The sequence below is a fragment of the Calonectris borealis genome, chromosome 17 (assembly GCF_964195595.1).
Source record: "Calonectris borealis chromosome 17, bCalBor7.hap1.2, whole genome shotgun sequence".
Lineage (NCBI taxonomy): Eukaryota > Metazoa > Chordata > Aves > Procellariiformes > Procellariidae > Calonectris > Calonectris borealis.
The window spans coordinates 9,551,166-9,571,213 of record NC_134328.1 but is presented as its reverse complement, the minus strand read 5'-3'; the positions used below and the strand labels follow the sequence as shown (position 1 = coordinate 9,571,213).

At 40.2% G+C, this 20,048-nt stretch overlaps 1 protein-coding gene across 1 annotated transcript in view; it reads left to right on the top strand.

Annotated features, from left to right (window-relative positions):
• Positions 1-18,451, top strand: part of NFATC2 (nuclear factor of activated T cells 2) — a 95,217-nt gene extending 76,766 nt beyond the window's left edge. The window contains exon 10 of the mRNA XM_075166538.1: positions 12,144-18,451. Coding sequence (XP_075022639.1) covers positions 12,144-12,199 — 56 coding nt within the window. The 3' untranslated portion in view covers positions 12,200-18,451. The remainder of the gene's footprint in view (positions 1-12,143) is intronic.
• The last annotated feature ends 1,597 nt before the right edge of the window (positions 18,452-20,048 follow it).

The window sequence follows — 20,048 nt, the reverse complement described above, 5'->3', positions numbered from 1 at the left end:
GCCGAGGGGACGGCCTGCCAATTGCTTCTGAATGTGTTCTGTAGTCAGATGAGATCATATCAAACGTAAGCAAGTTTTATCCTTATTTTAGGCAAAAGGGTGTTTTATCACGATGTGGTTCCAAAGCCTTCATTGTTTGGTTGGAATTCACCCAGGAAGTGTAGCAATGGATGGTTAAATACAAACTAATAGGTTCAATATGAGCTACAAATGCAGAGCTCGTGAGCTGGCTGTGCAAACTCACGTATAAAGGAGAATGTTGTCATACAGCTGGTGAGAACTTGGGAGTGATTAGGATGGTCTTGCTAGGTACTTGCAGTGTCTTGCAGCATGCCCCTGAGACACTGCAATGAGCATAACGTTTTGCCTCCTGCCTGGGTTGCATGGAGATACACGTAGCTCTCAGACCTCACAGTTGGAAAATTTGGGATGGCTCATCATTAAAAGCCTGGGAAGGATTCCCTGGGGCAGTCTCTTTGGGTGGTTGTTCCTACATCTTGATCTGGAATTGGGATGGGAAGTCTGCAAATAATTGAGGGCTAATTTCTGAACAAATGTAGGTTACTGCTGTTGTGGTGAGGTTGGGAATTGCCCAACCTCAATAGCACCGGCTGCGCTTCAGCTAAAGATGGTCACCTCAACAGCTATTGGACATCGAGGAGCTCAGTTCTATTTCTGGTAATTTATATCCCCCCTTTTCTTTTCTTTTCATACTGAGAACAAAAGTTTTATCGTTTGTGCCATTGAGTCAAATTGAAAGTTTTAAGTCTTTGGATGATGCATATACATTTTTCTTATTCTCTCAAGCTATTTACTGTCAGAGGTTGCTGGCCTTCTTGAGGTGAGATGCAAAGTCAGTTACAGCATCTGCTCCCCATAGTCTTTTGCACTCCTTTTTGTAGTTACAGGTGTCTCTTATAATTAGCTCTCCCTCTTGGTTCATAATGGTCTCCAATTTATACATATACTCCATAGTATTATGTAGTATTTTTACTATTACGTTATTTTATGTTAGAAACCCCCGCATGGATGAGAACTCCATTGTGGCAGATGCTGTGTTGACTCCAAAGGAAAAAAAGCAGTTCCTGCCTCAAAGGACTTACAGTCAAAGTGCAAAATAAAAGCAAACAGATGGATGTGGGCAGACACGCAGTATCTTGTATAAGGCACCTCCTTGACATTGTTATATGTGAATTGTAACACTCTGTCAATAACTACTTAAATATTTAATGGTCTGGATTCTTTCCAGCTAACCTGGGACTCGTAATTGTAGCCCCAAAGTTAGGCGCTCAGCTGTCCTGGACTCCCATTGCCCAGACCTGCAGACCTCTCTAGCGGAGCCTGTCACTTTCCGTCACCTGCAGAGGCAAGTCCTGGTACCAGGGCTCCTAAAACAGCGCTCACCATTCAGTGCCTAACGCAAAGGGGGAAGAATCTGGCCCCAAACATTCATTTGCCAAAGGATGTGGATTCATGATAGAAAAATAATCTGTATGCAAAAGTGATTTCATGTGTTCCCCTGCTCAGTGTTTTTCACTACAAACAGTGAGCCTACTGCCCATAATCCTCTTTAAAATAAGGCACATAAGAAACATATGCCGCCTTTGCACTCACTGTTCCGAAGTTGTTTGTGAAAGCAGAGTAATTGCAAGCAGAAGGTTATTTGCATGCCTGTTCCAGAGGAGAGCTTGGTTTGTCTGCAAAATTGTTCGTAGGCCACTTGTGCATCTTTCCTGTTACCTTGGGACAGTGATTTTCTGTTGGCTGTTTTCTCCTGAGATCCAGGCTCAAAATTCGGTTTAGACACGTTCAGAGGGAAACCTGGTTTGCCGGAGAGGCCCGGGTTCTGCAAGAATCCACAAGCCCTTCAGCAGGGATGCTTGCAAAGTTAAGACACAGCAGAAGATAAGATGCCAGAGAATTAGAGCCAGTAAATAGTTTTGTGGATTAATAGACATAAGCGCTAGCGCTCGAGGGAGGAAAATAGATGACATTATTGACTGTTCATCCCCTGCAAAACTGCCCAAAGGGAAGGGTAATATGGTTTATTTCCTCTTAATTAAATATTTGTTAAATGGTTTGTTTCCCCTCAATTAAATATTTGTTCTGGTAGTTCCTTTGTGACAGAAATAAAAAAAGCAGCAGCATTGCCTATTCTTGTTACTTTCAGCTAATCCTGAACATGCTGTAACTGTTCTTTGGTTCCTACCCCCCAATTATTTCCTGTAAAAAATAGCTTTCTCCCATCCATTCTCCTTTCTCTCTCTGTTTTTGAAACACTTCGCTGAATGACTCATATCGCCTCTTAGTAAATAGGTTAAGTCTAGGAGAATGATGAAATTGCAAAGTGACATGTGAATAAATAGTGCTATCGCTTGTGTGCTTTTCCTGCCGGAAGTTACTATTTTAGAGACATTGTGGTATCTATTACCAATTTCATTAGCTTTTAAACCATGAGGTGCAAGCTACTGTAGGAAAAAATCATCACCAACCTCCTTCGGCTTTGCTGTTTTTAATCTAAAAGAAATATGTCTTAATACCAAATGGCGCTGCTTATCTCAGCAGTTATGTAGCAAATTCATAAGGTCCAAACCACGCACACAAAAATAGATGCAAGCACAGTTCACCCTTGTGCTTTGCAGCAGCAGCAGCAGTTGCCGCAGAGTTAGATCAAGAGTTAGGAGTGACAAAATGAAGACTCTTGTCTTGTGTTTCTTAAGCTTCAGTCCATCAGCCTAATATTTCTGTATTGGTTTAGCCAACTAATGTGGTTTAAGAAAATGAACTCCATCCCCTTCTGGTATAAGTTTTTGTATATTTATTTATTATGTGCGTATTCTACTTGGAATATTTTACTTGGTCTCATTGCATGTTAACTAAAACTAAATACAAACTTCATCTTTTCTCAGTAACTTGCTAACTATCAACTAGAGAGAGCCAACTGCATGACTCAAACACGTGTCCCTTCCCTTACAATTTCAGCCAAAACTATCTGGCATCAGAGTACTGCAGAATGAAAGTCATATCTAAATATATGTGAGCAGAAAGAAAGTCAGTTAAAAAAAGACTTTGTTATGGAAAGCTACTACAAACCAAATCCACGGTGGCCTGGAGTTCCTCATCACACCCAGGCTGATCTAGTTTTCCACTTGCAAGGTACACTTCCCAAAGTGGCCGCTGACACTCGTAGAAGAACTGCACAAAGCTGCCAGATCTTGTTCCAGTCCCTTTATGCCTTATGTGTAGTGACTAAACAGACTTCAAGGGTTTATCTAATAAATAAACAGGATATTTATCATAGTCTTAGCAAATTTAATAATACAAGCGTTTTTGCTTCATATTCATATAGTTCCCGGCAGTGTCAGCATTAATATTCAGAGCCAGCCCTTCGTCAGGTAACCCGTGAAAGAGATTGGCAGCGCCTGGCACTGGGTGCCACCCTGAACGTCATCCCTCAGGTTCAGTTTCAGTATGTGGACCAGGCAGAAAAAGCGTGCTGAGAATGAGATTTAAAGAAACACACCAGTTTGATGGGGTGCCTCTTCCCATTGTAGTCATGCAGTGACTGAGATGCAGCTCCTCTAAATTCAGGGGTTTTTATACCAGGGGGACTGAGCCTGCAAGGGCTTCCCACCGTGATAGCTGAAACCTAACAGGGCAGGAGGGAAAGGGCATGAAATTGTGCCTGAGGGTGCACTTTCCAGATTGCCAGCAGATGCGGATTCTTCCTCCAGTTGATGTGTAGGCAGGGTTTGCACCTATCTTAGAATTTTCTGATAAAAAATTGATGACTAAATACTGAAATCCATCAAGCAAACAGGAAATCACACTCTGGAGCAAAAATTGCTCTTTCTCTTGCTGTTCCAGTCAACAACCCGGGATGAGAACGCTTGTGCGTGCGTGCATGTATGTCCGGCAAATATCACGTAACCCCAGTTTCCTGGTTCATGGAGAAGGTACCTAGAAAACTTAACTCGTTGATTTCCAATAGATTCAAACAGGGATCAAATGGATTAAATAACCGAAAGCACCACAAATGGCACCTGCTCCATTCAGCTCACTTTAGGGCAACATTTGGCACCTGTTTCTCCAGGACAGTATGTCATTTGTAAGCGATATAATTCTCCTGTATATTGTTTGCACATAAGATTTCAGTCCTCTTGCTATGGGGTCTCAATAAACTGGCCTTCCAGGGAATTAAACAACCAGTTAACACCCAGTTCTTTTCTTAACTGATTAACTGTGTGAAAGTCCTCTGGCCATTGAAGTGTAATGATTTTTTACTAATCACTTACAGGCTCAGGTGCAACTTATTACTGATTTACAAGGTTGTAACCATTTGTGTAACAAGCTGAAGCAAAGCATTGCAAAATAGGACAGGCACCCAACAGCTCCATGCATGGCAGGTAGTACGGGGAGAGCAGTTCCACATTATCTTTACTGCTGCAAACTGCTCTGTTTTCCTTCCCTTGTATCTGATCACTTTGCTTTGTATCACTGAGGAGAACTCAGCTGGAGGGAACAGTTTGCAGAGTAACAACTTCTGTCTGAGGAGTATGTGTGAATAAACAAAAACAAACGGTTGCTTGTCTAAAAGAAATTATTCAGGCTACAAACTGCCTTGGGATACCAGCCCCAGACTTCCTGCAGTCAGTAAAGAGAGCATCCGTGCAGCTTCTCACAAGTGGTACCCCAGTGTCTCCCAGGACAAGGCATCCCCAGGGTTGAGGGATGCTCCTTATTCTCCTGACTTTAGATGCCATACAGCGAAGTCGGAACAGGTCACTGTCTTCAAAGTGCTCGCTGTTGCCTATGTTGGCTCAATTTCCCAATAGAAATACTTAGGACCTAATTTTTAGAGGTATTGAGCACTCCAACATTGACTGACATTTATGGGTTTAAAGATGTTAGGTTGGTAACTTAAATTGTTGCCTGTTAGTGAGCTCAGCACTTCATGCCTTTGGTAATTTGGGATATAAACTACCTAAGGACTTTAAAACATCCCTGTAGGGATTTTTGAAAATGATTGCTCTCTCCTACATCCACACACTTAGTATAGACTCATTCTATGCAGGTCATTATCATTTCAGGCTTTTTTCTGTTAGCTAGCATGTATTATTTAAGTTCCCTGAGTGTGACCTTCCCAGTCTTTCTGCCTTTTTCAGACCAAAGCAAACCTGTAATAAACCTGGTCCTTCAGGGATACTTTGGACTTGGCCAGGGCCATATGGCAAGATGATGATATAGCAGAGGTCCAAGCTCTGGAGTCCCACTATCCAGTCTTCTGCTCTAACCACTAGGTCACGCTTTTTCCTGACAGTTCTAATGCAGTTGTTTTGTAGTGGTAGACTGTTGATCTTTTCTGGAAGCACGCTGACAGTAATGAAAGTACTTAGAAAATCCTTACAATTTCTGGGGTAGTGTCACAGACATATTTGTGTTTTGAGTATTTCCTTCTTGATAGTTTTGATGTATAGTGCATTTAGGACACTGAATTTTTTTTTAGCAGAAATGCTATCTTTATTTTCTGCTGTTTTCTTATAGGCACACCCAGCTTCCTGTTAAAGATTTTGGGTAGGATAGTACCATAGATACTGATTGTTTTATTTTTGCACCTCACTCTGGTACTTTATACTGAACTGTGTTCAGTTTTGGGCCCCTCACTACAAGAAGGACACGGAGGTGCTGGAGCGTGTCCAGAGAAGGGCAATGAAGCTGGTGAAGGGCCTGGAGCACAAGTCTGATGGGGAGCGGCTGAGGGAACTGGGGTTGTTTAGCCTGGAGAAGAGGAGGCTGAGGGGAGACCTCATCGCACTCTACAACTACCTGAAAGGAGGTTGTAGTGAGGTGGGTGTTGGTCTCTTCTGCCAAGTAACAAGCGTTAGGACGAGAGGAAATGGCCTCAAGTTGCGCCAAGGGAGGTTTGGATTGGACATTAGGAGAAATTTCTTTGCTGAAAGAGTGGTCAGGCCTTGGAACAGGCTGCCCAGGGAAGTGGTTGGGTCCCCATCCCTGGAAGTATTTAAAAGACGTGTAGATGAGTCACTTAGGGACATGGTTTAGTGGGCATGGTGGTGTTGAGTTGATGGTTGGACTCGATGATCTTAGAGGTCTTTTCCAACCTTAATGATTCTATGATTCTATATTGAAATATAAGGGAAGGATATTTAAATGTCGTGAGTGAAATCCAGATCCTGTGAATCACGTGGAGTTTAGATATTGATTTCATTTGGGACAGGCTTTAGCCAAAAATATGCATTTTATTTAGATTCTGTTTTCCATCAGATATCTATATTATGATGTTAAATTAATGGAAAGATGCCGATGGGTTTTGAGTCTATTGAAACTATTATAGCAAAAATGCATCATGGGACTTGAATTGCCACTTAGTTTGAGATCAGTAACTTCTTCCAAGAGTTTGCTTAATTAATGGAGATGACCCAATTGCTGTTGGGCTGGTTGGTGTCGAAGAGGTTTATAGTTTACACAGACCACATAGATTACAAGCAGCACAAGGAAGAAAAGTTGCAGGGTGCATCTATTGGCATTATTTCAATACAGAATAAAACCTTTTTCTGACATGTAATTAAAGTAAAGCTTTACAGCTAAGAACCTCTTAATAGTTATATGTCCTCATTTTCCAGAAAAAAAGCCTTTCATTGCTGTTGATTTATAAAACACCCCACACACACATCCCCAGTATTTTTCCCCAAGATAGTTTGTTGGGTTTGGGCTCCTTGTGCCTATACACCTAAGTTTGTATTTACCAGTCAATTAGTTACTCTGCTTTCATGTGCAAAAGCTGATTTTCCAGGATGAAGAATATAAAATAGGCTGTGTACTGAGTGGTAGGTTCCAGTGTAGGATACGTGGCTGCACAATCTTTCGAGCCAAGTAAAATATTTCTTTTCTATATATAGTCACCTGAAATCCAGCAGCAAAGACACTTCTGAATCTTGCACTCAAAACTAACTTAGTTTTTAAGAAGCACTTTTTCCTCCTTGATATTGCAATTTTTTTTTTTTATTTCCACATGGTTTTGCAGAAGTGCCAAATGCTTTCATGATGAATTCAAAAGAAATCTAAAAAGATCAGACAGAAAAAAATTGAAACAGAATTTTAAATATTGCCATTTTATGAGAAAAAAATTTCACCTTATTTGTGTTTGAAGCAAAGACTGTAACTTTCATAATTTCTTTGCACATATCTTTCCTGTTCTTTACAATTAAGGCAAAGTCTAATTTACATGGCCACTGTGGTTAGATCTCTTATTTAAAAGGGACTGACTTTTGATCTGGCATAAATGTGTCATGTTTTATTTGGGCCACTAAGATGATAATATAACTGAATTTTGCAAAAGGCAGTGACTAGTCTTTGACCTGACTTACAAGATGCATGGACCTCCTGTGCCTCTGAAGTCTCAGATCAAATTACCAGCATTTCGCATGTTTTGTGATCAATTTAAGAGTGTAATTTTTTGCATACTTATTTTTAGATAATATCAGTTGAGAAAAGAGGGAAAAAAAGTAAAACGTAGTGCTGGATCTGAGCAAACAGAAAGGTCAGCGGTTAGGTTCTGCCTTATGTATTGTATATGCTGAAATGTCCTTTTAATAAATTAAACCACAAAATGAAAGAGTAGCTGAAAACTGTAACATTTGGCCTTGCAACACAGGTCAAAGGTTACTTTTTTTTCTCAAAAATGGTTTTGCAAATCTTTTTCAGAGCTGATAGATACACACCTTAGCTGGATACAAAACATTATATGAAAAAGAATGACTGTGATCTTTGATCCAAGCAATCAAAAAGAAAGGTAATTGGTATTTTTCTGCCTTTTCTCCAGCTGTGTGTTTCTCTTAACCTTTATTTATTTTTTTTTTAATTAAAAAGTCATGCCCCTTTTTATTTGGCTTAGAGGGTTTAAAATCTTATTTAATTTAATTTTTTTTTCATTCTTTTTCTTCCCCACTTGTGTACCACAGAGCTGTCCTGAAGTAGCTGGGGCCTGGTGGGCAGGGAAGGAGAGATGGGGTTGTGCATGCTGGGCTAAAGCATCCTGTCATTCCAGGGCAGCTGCTAGAACCGTGTTAGGACCGTGGTTTGCCTGGTCATGTTTTGAGGGCGTACTAATAATTCAGGGTTCAACTTTCCTCCTCAGTCCCTGATATGCCATCAGTTCCTCCCTGCGTGTCTTGTGTTGGCTTCGCATGTAAAACGCCTCTTGGCCACGTCAGCGGAGCAGACATGGAATGTGCAGGATCCCTGCCGGGTGCTGAGCTTTGCCTCCTCTGATGAGACCCTCACTCTTGCAGGATCCCCAAGGGGCACAAGACCCCAGTCACTGCCACGGGTATAGTGCTGTGACAGCGTTGACTCCATCAGTGTTATTCCAGACATATACATGGAATAACGCTAGTAAAGTTGTTTTTCCGATGCGTGTGTGAATATGTGCGCACGCACGCATATGAGTGTGTGTGCGTGTATATAATCAATTACCAGGAGCCTGACTCACTGCCAGCTAAAATTGGAGACTGTTTTCTGTCTCTGGACTACTAGTTCAAGCTCGGTATTTAATACAACCCACTATCATCCCACAAGTGAATACACTCCAGATTTCTATCTGAGAGGATGTGAATTAGAGTCTTAAATGTCTTTGAGACTGAAGCCTGAGAGACTGGCTCTAACCCATCAAAGCCGAGTGATTAGAAGAACGCAGACATTCTCACATGATTTCAGCCAGCCTCTCACATTCAGCTAACTTGGGGATCTCCAAGCACCAGGGCTGTTGTAATACTCGTGCAACAGCAGTATCTAACAGAGGATATGCTGAAGGGATTCAGGCCTAACTAGGCATTTCCTTCATCTGGATAGCTGACATCAGCTGTAATTTCAATATCTTTTTTTTTATGATTTAATCTTTCATTATCTTTGCATATGTCCTCATGGCCCTCTTTAATCACTTCTTTCTCATTAAATGGATCAATAGCAGCGTGCTCCAGAGTTGCCACATGCCAGGCACCTTAAGTAACAATATTTTATTTATTAATCACATCGTCTCCATTTCCTCTCAGCTAGAAATGAGCAAATAATGAGAACCGATACTTGAGATACATTTTAACCATGTTACCAAAAAAAAGATAGATGGGAGTTCAGAATAGCAAGTTCAGCATATGATCTCAGCTTCCTCTGAAGTTTAGATACGTCTCAGTTTGCTGATTTTGTTCAACCTACTATTGAAACCCAAGTCACTGAGATTACACCTGGATCTGGATCCATGTGCTCCCAAATCTGGAGCTGGTCAGCAAAGATGTGTGATTTCACTAGACTCAGTCTGGAGGTGACTCCAAGCTGGAAGAAAGATACTTGCCTAGGGATCCATTCCTATTAGGTTTAGGGGCTCTGGTTGTAGATTAGGACTTTTTGTGCTGAGACAGTCATTGACGAACACATCTTTCCCTTAGAGCTCCCAGACTAGTGTTGCCCAGCTTAAACTGCACCTAACTCCCCTCACCACGTGGATGTAGGTGAAATTCAGGGTGACTACAGCACGTCCAGGCCAACTGGTAACAGGAAGCTCCCTTGTCATTCAGGTGCTTACAACAAAAATCCAATTTGCCACCCGTAAGAGCTCGCACAGAGAGCGTCCACCTGCACCTGAGTATGGTCCTGCAGCCCGTCTATGGGGTTAATGTTTTATACCGTTCCCCTGCAATTTTTTAGCTCTTTACAGATTGTAGTCCCCCTATAACCTCAGCCCATAAAACCCACTGCTGACCTCTGATGCAGCACACAGGAGGGAAAGTGAAGTTTGCAGGCTGAGTAAGCCCTTTACCGCACCGTCCAACCTGCCCCGAGCCGGCGAGCAGAAGTCCCCACGCTGGCCAAACTCTGGGCTTGTGGTCTGCTGGTGCTGCACGATGGATTTCACTTTGCCTAAAGCTCAGGCTGGGAAACAGAACCAAAACCAGACCCCTCAAAAGACTGTATGTTTAGTAAACTCCATTTAATTATCTGCTCGTTTTTCACTTCATATTTAACCCTTCCTAGACGAAGATGACTGTTGATTCTAGTATTTCCACAAGTGGTGCCTCTATTAAATGAAAGGAAACTCATACATGGTATTTTTGGTACGCTGGCTTCTCAAACAAATGTGTCGATAAATAAATCGGCCTGCAGTCTCAGCCCACTTGTTTTTAGAAAGGAAATGACCCTGTAAGAGTGGGTGCCCACTTCTTTTACCTCACTGCTATTTTTAGCTGAGGCTGTGAAAAATTTCCATTGAAGACCTGCTCCTCTCATTTCCTGGGTAGAGCAAACAGGAAGCTCTTCTAACTGAGCTGAAGGAGGTTTTTTCCCTGAAAATGGACCAACCTCACCTCCCACTGGTTGCTTGCTTGCACTGCAGAACAGCAACACACCAAACACCCCACATATGTGCTTTATTTGCAAGAATTCACCCAAAAGGCTGGTAGAAGCCAGCAGGTGACAGTGGCAGGTAGAAAGTTGGGCAGCAGGAGAGGGCAGGAGTTCTGCTGTCAGCCATGCTGTTTTTTGCTCATGTCCTCTCCAAGAGGCACCAATCTGATTGATGTCAGGCATTTCCTGGCTGGAATTAGGAAGAGCTAAACTCTGGGCTGTTTACAGTGGGATTTCTGAGCACGGAGGCATGGAAACTGCCTTGTGTGGCACAGGCTATGGGGTCCCTTCAGGAGAGTTTACTGTGCCTGGAAATGCAGAGGGCTGGCTCCCTGCTCCTCCTGTCAAGCACCTGTGCGAATACGTAGTCCTTGCGGAGTATAACCGACCACAGCAGACATCTGTACAGTATTAACATGGAGCTTTGTTTGCATAAAACATAGATTTTTTACTTTCTCAGAGATCAATTCCATTGCATGTAAAGTGGAAACTACTACTAGTCATAACTACTAAAAATTAATATATGTGTTCCCCTTCCCAGAGACAGTAAGAGATCGGGCACCATTTTTTCTTAATTGTTGGGAAGTGGTGAAATACTATGTTAATTAAAATTTTTCTTAAACATTTGTTAGAAATGGGCCTAAATATGGGGGAGTCTTACAGCTGCATACCTGAGGATTAATCAGTTTTGGGTGAGGGTCTTCTCTGGTTTGAATTAGTCCTTGTCTTAGCCCTTAAATATCAACAGGGAGAAATCATTTAGATCTGGGTTCTGAAACCTTAGAAAATTTGGTCTTTTGGTTTTAAGGCAAATTTTTCAAAGTAGATAACCAGTTTCCAAACCATGGACCCCCTTGGTGAATACAGCACCAAGGAGCTGCATGTGAAATGGAGCCCCAAAACAGGCAGTTCTGGAGTTTTGCAGCAGAACATTCAAGTCTCTCCTAATGAAATCGCTGCCTAGAGAAAGAAATGTTGTTGCAGGAGGGTACCAAAGGGTGACAGGAGAGAATGGCTGTTGTATATAACATGTAATATTGTTCTCATTTTTTTAAACAGAAAACAAAGTTCTTCAGTGTCTTCTCTTGAGCTTTATTATCAAGCCTGTCCCAACCTCTTAGAGTATCATAGTGGTGCACAGAAGTTTGCTTATGCTATAATCTACAAACAAACTATAATAAAAATGTAAAGTAAACACAGTCTACAGCGAGATTAAAAAAAAAACAACACAAAACCACAAAAAAACCAACACTTTTTCACCTGAATTGCAATCTCTGTGTTTTCAGCACTGTCCAATGTATTTCCTCCAAATCTGGCCTTTCTCTTTTCAAAATATTCTTATTTCAGCCTAGTGAAAATGTTAAAATGCTCAGATTTTTTTTTTTTTACCTTGGGTAAAGCAAATGTCTGTGAAAGAGGGCACGTGTTGTGTACATAAGGATGCGGCATGTACTGGACACATGGTACAGCTTCTCAGTTGTGTTTTTATGGTACCTGAAGCATGCTGAACACAATGTAAACCCCCTCTCTCCGCTCCCTCCCCCTGGCCTTCCAAAAATATGTAGTCTGGGTAATAAAGACTAAAAGTTTTAAGTTCTAATGTAAAATTATGTTATGAATACAGAGGGGATGTTTTCAGCTTAACAGCAAACTACCCAAGGATGGCTTTTACTTGTTGTGATTTTGAAATTGCACTAACATTTCTTCCTCTTTCTTTTATTTCACAGTTAATGAAATTATCAGGAAGGAATTTTCTGGACTCCCTGCCAGAAATCAGACATAGAAGAAGAGATTTGTGAGACAACTTTTACCGAATCCTTCCATAACTGACCTCTTAGGTCCTTCCAATGCCCCTGCAACCTCCTGCTTCCTTAACTGTTCATCTCAAGGCACCAATTCAATGCAAGGAACAATGTATTGGCATCAAGCTGACAGCCTTGACTAAGCAACTCGCCACCTCTCTCTGTAAACACCGAGAAGGACACCCTTCCTTTCGTCCAGAGATCATATTGTTCTTGTATAACAGAGCATCTGTGTGAGGAAACTCTTCAAGCCTGCTGCAAAATATCTATCTATGTATCGATCTATCTTAGTAGTAAGGGAGAAGTGAGATGTCACTCCTGAACACCGCACAAAGCAAGGGAGGTTATATATTAGTGCTTATTTGGGTGGGGTGGGAAATGGGGGAAGAAAGAGTAATATATTCCATAAAAGAATAACAACGTTTTGCAGTTCACTAACAATGACTTGCCCTCCAGGTCTCAAAGCCCTTTTGAGAGATTTTATTGTTGTAGGAAACTGAGGCAACCCAAGCTTGCTCGGCCTTTATCCGACCTGGGATCAAAAGCCATTTTTTTTCTGATTCTGAGCACTGTGATCAGTATTTCAAACAGTAGATGTCAGCTGGATCCAGGAGTTTTCTTCATTTTTCTTGTCAGACTGGATAGGAATTTGAAGGAGAAGGATGCTTACAGAGAACCGGTAAAAAGCGCAATTCAGCAGTTGTAACACCTGTCCCAAGGTAAAATAAACCCAGATAAAATTAATATATAGGAGTCACAGTAAATCCAAAGTTTTTATGATTGATCCTTATTAACATTTAGGCAGTGTATGAACACATCTTAGTTATTTTCCCTCTAATAAATTGTTGCTGTTTCTTTTCATATAGAACCTGCTATTGGCTCGTAACTTGTCTCATTTAGCAGCTGTAACATTTAACCACACAAGCTGCAGAGGAAAATAATTGCATCTTACAGAAGCAATATGTTCCAGAAAAAGTATACACTTACTTATATTCACCTTGTCTCTTTAGCTTTGCAAAGCTACCAGCAATTTCTGGAAAGGTTAAATTTCCACATGAGTATGTTTGTTATGTTTTGCTTCATGTGTTAGAATATACTGTACTGACACAGGCTTATCACGATAAGAGATAACCGCTGCCATCTGCAGTTGTATCGCTAGCAAGTTTATAACATTTTGGTGTGTCATTGCTACCACAGTGTGATAAAAAGGCATCATGAGTGGATAATCAATGTACAGTAAAAGATAGCCATAATATTGTAGGAAATACGTAGTAATCTCTTCTGGTTTTGTAAATGAGGAACGCTGATATTTTTAAGAGTGCAGAGCCTGAGCTCTATTCTAGAAAACACAGTGAATCTATCCTGTTCTCAGTTGTTTCACAGTAAGCTTTGCTGAATAGCAACGTGTCCACATGCTCACAGCAGGAATTAGGTTATATGAACACAACAGAGCAGCTGCATAATTTGTTCCCCAATAGTGCAAGAAAGATCTTGCACAAACTCTGCAGAGTATGTGCTTGGTTCAGCAGCAGTCTTTTCAGGAGTGTTGAGAAGAATATATTTTCTGCCAGTAAAAGCTGGCACTTAAACGCTGCAAGGTCTTCAGTTTTAGAGTTAATAGAAGGATTAGACTTTCCAGAACACCTGACCTAGGTCTCACCTATAATCTTGGATCTTAAACTGAAATCTGAATTTCACAGGAGCAGCTCTGAGCTCTGGATTCAACCAAGCCTAGGACCAGAACCAGAGCAGAGCCCTTCCCAATTGCAAATCCCAAACTGGCGTTAATAACGCAGTTTGGGGAGTTTGCTTCTTTTTCCCCTTGAAGTACTGCTAACACAGACCAGCAGCGCTAGCATAAGACGGCAAGTAGTAGCAGGCATTAGCCCACTTTGTGAGATTCAAATCTTTTGTCAAAAAGTGAGTCCCCTGTATCCCATTTCAGCAGCACCAAAAAGTTGCTGGCTGAGGATGCCCCATTCTGGTGCTCATATTGTGAGCTCCACACATTGCATCAGTATGAATGTCGAGATAGCCAAGCCTCAGCCTGTTACCTGCAGAGGTGAAAATGGCCTTTTTTATTACTGACTTTTACAGAAACAAAACTGAGGCTTGGACTAGCTGAAATGACTTCTGCGCAGGGAATTATTGATTGTTAAACAGCACTTGTATAGTACTTCAACTGGCTCACATGCCTCAAATAATAACCTATTTTGGATTGTTTTAAAACTGCCAGTTTGCCAGAATCTGAAATATATTATGTATTTCAATGCAGTCCGACACTTTGGACAATTCTGAAAAATTTCTCAGGCCAAAAGTTGCCTGTCAGAAGTTCTTTGCTGCAGCTGAGTAAAAGAACAGACCAAACGTGTCTCCCAGTTTCACAGAATTCACACTTGGAAGTACCAAAAATAACCATCTATTTTCCCTGATCCAACCTGTAAAGTATAGGAGAAGTTTAAAAAAAACAAACTAAAAACCCATTCATAGAAAACCAAAAATCCCCAAATAACTGACAGAAACTCTTTGCTCTTGCTGGATTTTAAATAGAATATCAAAGAAGAACATGAACTTCTTTTCAAATCTGTAGACGCACTGACGTAGTCTAAAAAGATTGTTACTTATTTGGTGATTGTCCATAGCAACTGCTTGTCAGTAGTCCTCCGTATACAGATGAATGGCTGATCTCGAAGTCAGATAACCGCGCACCAAATCCACTAACCACCTTCTCCTGCAGTGAGCCATTGCAGTATGCACGTTCATGATGCGGACTGATTTTTATTTGTATTTTTATTTTTTGTCACTATCCCCCACGGATCATTTAAGCATCCATCTCCCCTTTTTACTGTAATGCATAAATGTATAAAGCAGACAAGAAAAATGTGGACTCATAGCAAAGGCTTTTCAACCTTCAAAGGGACCCAGGCAGGCAAACCCCTGAGTCCCTGCAATGCTCCACTGAAGCTACTGTGCAGGATGCACCCATGAAACGCGCTCTTTAACTGAAGGATAAGATTTCCACTGCTCTTATGTGTTCTGTCAGGCGCTTTGCTATAGAGAGAGGGAGAGGATTTTTTTTAATGTGCTACAAGTGCTTTACTCGTGCTTGCATTACCTGTATTTCTTCCTCATTTTTAATGCATAGATATTAATCTGTATGTGTGTTTGTGTAGGTGTATTTATATAATATAACCATATACATATATGGCTATATTATATACATATGATTATATATGAACACACACACCCCATTACAAACTTGGGTCACGATCCTATAATTGGCTCCAGTCTGTCAGACCTATGCAGGCACATGAAGCCAGCTATTGGATCGAGGGTGCATAAGATGTATATAATATAGACTACATTTTAGTGGTTTTATTTACATGAGGTCAGGCTGTGCTACTCTATCTGCTTTTACATGCAACTGTTAGTTAAATAATACAGCTTTAACCAACTTTATATTTATTTCCAGAGAAAAAGGAGTATCCTCAGATATAGCGTTACGCATCGTTGTCTCTTTTTAAAAAGAAAACCGATATGTTAAAATTATATAGCTAGGCTGAAGAACTTCAAAATATACAGTACTAAATTATTTCCTGTTCTTGCTGAGCAGTGTTTTTCCAGTATTAATATTTTGTTACTTAATACAACTTGCTCTCTTTCTGTAGAAGCATTAGCTTAACCTTGGAAGAGTTAATACCATTTTGTGAGTAATTTGTTCTCACTTTATCTGGAAGATAGCCATATTTGCACATGAGGAAATTCTGTCTTTCCTCAGTTATCTGAATGTTTCACCACAGTGCCTTCCTGCCATTGTACCAAAGGCCTCCAAATATATTTTCTACAGGGTGAACAACTCTAATGCATTTTCCATCAAAGTTATACCATGCGAAGTACATGGGGCTCTTGGAACTCAAAGTTCATCTCTTTCATTTCTGTGTGTGTGTGCATTTTTTTTTTTTAACTTCCATTTTTCCGTCCAGGCTTTGGCTGCAAATACAGGATGAGCTTCTATAAACTTCTGCATCAAATATATGAATACGTAGACTAAAATCATCATTCATGATATGTAAACAGTCTGAGAGAGGAATGGGAGTGGACAGATAACAGGAAGATTTTTTTTTGTCAGTTATGAGTGCTGGAAGTACAGTTTGCCAGGAGAGTAATTGCTCGTGAAGATACTTGCAATGAAGTATGAAGTCACGTTTTTGTTTTTCTCCATGAGAATGAGCAAAATGTAAGACCTGAACAGCAGCGATGGAATGAAAGTGTCTAATGTATGTGTTTTTATTGGTAGAAAGAATGTAGAAGAGCCATGGGTTTTGCACTTGCTTTATTTGTATCCATGTAAATATGTATCACTTCCATTCTTCTTATAGGAATACAGCATTTTCTGAATGTAGAATATTTCCAAAACCAGCACTATGTTATTCTCTATTGTATAAAATGCTGCTGCTTAATAACATATCTAAAACAGTTCTCAAAATAGCTAGCATGTTTTTTTAAAGTATATTTTGTAATCCATATCTTTACAAAAAAGTGTCTATGCTTTTTGTCTGACCTACTATGCAACACCTTTTGGATTAAGGATAGTATTTATAAAGGATCAATTTTCATTTTCTGAGTGTATTAATTTTCTATGCAATTGTTGTTGAATTGTTATTGTCTTAAAAAAAGATGTATTTGATAAATTTTCCAAAGACTTCAAAAACAGCTTTAAACACTTCAGAAATATGTTTCTAAATATTTCAATCTGACTTTTTCCCCTGCATTTCTTTCCAAATTGCTACTTAATAGGGAACAATTATCTGCCAGATGGGATTCAAGAAAATGACTGTCTTAATTTCAAATCTTAAATTGATTCAGGTCTTCATAAATTTTGCACCACATCATCTGATGTTCCAGTTTAGCTGCAATTCTGAGTGTTTGTTATTTATATTACGTATTCCTGTGCAATAGGAAGAGACGCCAGTGTTGCGTTTAGAATGGGTGAATTGCAAATTCTCCAGAAATCAACTGTTTTCCTCATCGTTTACATTGCATTGATTTCTTACCTGTAAATGTAAGGCATCTATCTGTCATCACACGTGGAAAGTTATAATTCTTTATTCATCTCAGTTCAGAATAAATAATCCACCTTTTTGAACGTTTGACATAAGATTGACAGCTGTCTTTTTTAATGTCTACTACTTTATAACTGCAGCGGGTGACAGCTGATTGCAATTTGTTTAACTACCAGTCAGTATCTAACCTACTATGGTCTGTTTAAGATTTCTTTAGCCATTTTCATTGTTCCTGGTGTACAAAAAAAAGAAATTGGTACCTGACCCACATGGCAATAAATTTCAAATGAAGGTGCTGGTACTGTAAAAGATCATGCAGGCTGCAAACAAGTGGTTATCTGGGGAAAAGTTAGTGTTTTGAGTTTCTTTTCAATAACTCTCATAAAATAGCAAAATTGGGTAGAAAGTTCTGGAGTGACTGAGTCACAAAAATGAATAATGATTTATGTGTTTGTAATAGCCCAGAAATCCACAGATGTGTTGTTGGAATAATCAGTTACTCCAGGATTAAACTGCCATCATTTTACTGATGCTGATCAGTACCTTACTGCACAAGTAGTGTGGTGAGAACTGGGAACAGAGAATCAAGGTACAGCTCAGTCTTAATAATGGTGGCCTAACTGGGACTTACATATCTGTGTGTGTGTGTATGACTGTGTGTAATTATAAAGTGATCCCCCCCTCCCTGAAGTCCAAGCCTCCTTGCTGAAGCCCTGCCCTGTATGTTCAGGTAAAACCATATGTTAATAGATACACGAGTGAGCAATTGTCACTCAAATCATCCTAACAAACAGATGTCTTTTTAATCAAACTTTAAGAATTCAAAAGGGGTTTATATCATTCACATTCCTACAACAACATTGTTAACCTCCAATGTAATGATTTTTTGCTATCTGTAAAATATTTTTATATATTGCCTGTACTATGGTAGTTTAGCAATAAATGAAAGGATATCAGCTGCATGAGTGTTTGGTCTATTCTTAAATATCTTTATTGCTTTTGACAAACTAATATCAAGGGGGTGAGTCACCTACTTGACAGTCATCTTGTCCTCATCACGCTCCTAAATACTCACAAATGGGACGTGCATAAGGATTTCAGAGTATGGAGTACTTCTTTGTTAATGAGATGCCCGGTACCCCTTTGCATCAAGATCCCATTCAGTTTCTGTAGATGAGATGATAGATTGATTCATACAGTGACAATTTTATGAACAACTTCACTTTCTCTTATTGTCTGTTTTCCCTCATTTAATTTTCTATTCCCACCAGCACCATCCCAATAAAAAGCACTAAACAATCCACATCAACAGGTACTCCAGAGTTTTAATCTTAATATAGCATTAATTTCCATCTGCGTAAATGTCCTTCTGCATCAATATCTGCTTTTTAGAGACTGAGGATGTACTCCATTTAATTTTTGTTCATCTAAATCTTAATTCCACATTTCTCTACTGGAGACACTAAAAGATACATTTTCATACTGCTGTGCTGGAAGAATGCCCAGAGCCCATTATGTCTCAGTAAGAGTCAAGTTTATATATCGTACAATTAAAGACATTTACCTTAACAAAATCAATATTATCCTTTGCATTTAAAAACAGAGAATTCAAACCATATTTGATGCATTTGTTGGACATAGAGCAAGCGCTTTGCTTTGCTTATTCACAAAAGCCTCAGAGCAAGCGCCATGTGGAAGTTCTTAACTCCCAGTACACTCTACAAAGGCTGGGAAGCTCATAAACTAGACAGGCTGCGCCAACAAAGAAGCTGTTACTGGCTAGGAGAGAACATTTTATGATGAGCAAATATATGGCACACAGGATTTTAGCTTTATTCAGCAACAGGAAAATTTAAGTAACTTAACCTGGAAATTCCACAGCTAAGGGCTGAGAACTTGAGCACCTGACCTGATACTCTGGCTTTAATTTATATCTTGGGTCCAAACTAAAAGACTACAACAGTATCCCAGATTTTCAGTCTTAACGGGAAATTTCCTGGATTTTGTAGACTTAACTCCCTCCTTTATTCCCCTTCAACATAGCTGACTTTTTCCCAGTTTTACTTTTCATGGTAGCAGCAAGGAAGAAAAATTCATGTTTCTAATGAACATCTGGGTTTCGTATGAGAACTCGCTTGCTCGCATGCTCCATTGTGTAAATATGCGATTTACAAGTTTGTTTTTTTCTTTTTTTTTAAATACAAATGTAATTTACTCAGTTTAAGAAGCTGTTTTTCAGCTTCATACCAGATTCTTTTCTAAATACATCATCACTGGCTTGCTCAGGTGGCCACGCTCGACTGGGCTGCTGCTAAGGGAGCTTTGCAGGAAAGATGAGCTTCCACCCAACACTGTCCTCATCTTCCCTATCCCTGCTCCCCTCCTGTGCCTTAGTTGGAGAGGGGCTTGAGTTATTTTTATTTAGGGAAGGGAAGGCCACAGCACAGGATTTGAGTTCCGAAGGGCAAGACTGCTGGCACAGCAAAATTGCTGAGGCTGTGAGGAACCACTTAACCCAAGAGCCCGGGGGAAGGGGGAGGCGGGAGAGGCTGGCAGGAGCTGCGCTGCGCACAAATTGGCCAAATCCAGGCACTGGAGGTGACTGCAGCACAAAGGCACCTCTTTATTCAATAGACGGTAGGACCGAAATTGTAGCTGAAATCAAGAGGGAGCGCGCGGAGGCAGACCAGAGCAAGGAAGGCAAGCATGTAAAAGAAAAACATTCTCTATCTGTCCCTCAGATATAGAGAAATATAAATAGTAAAAG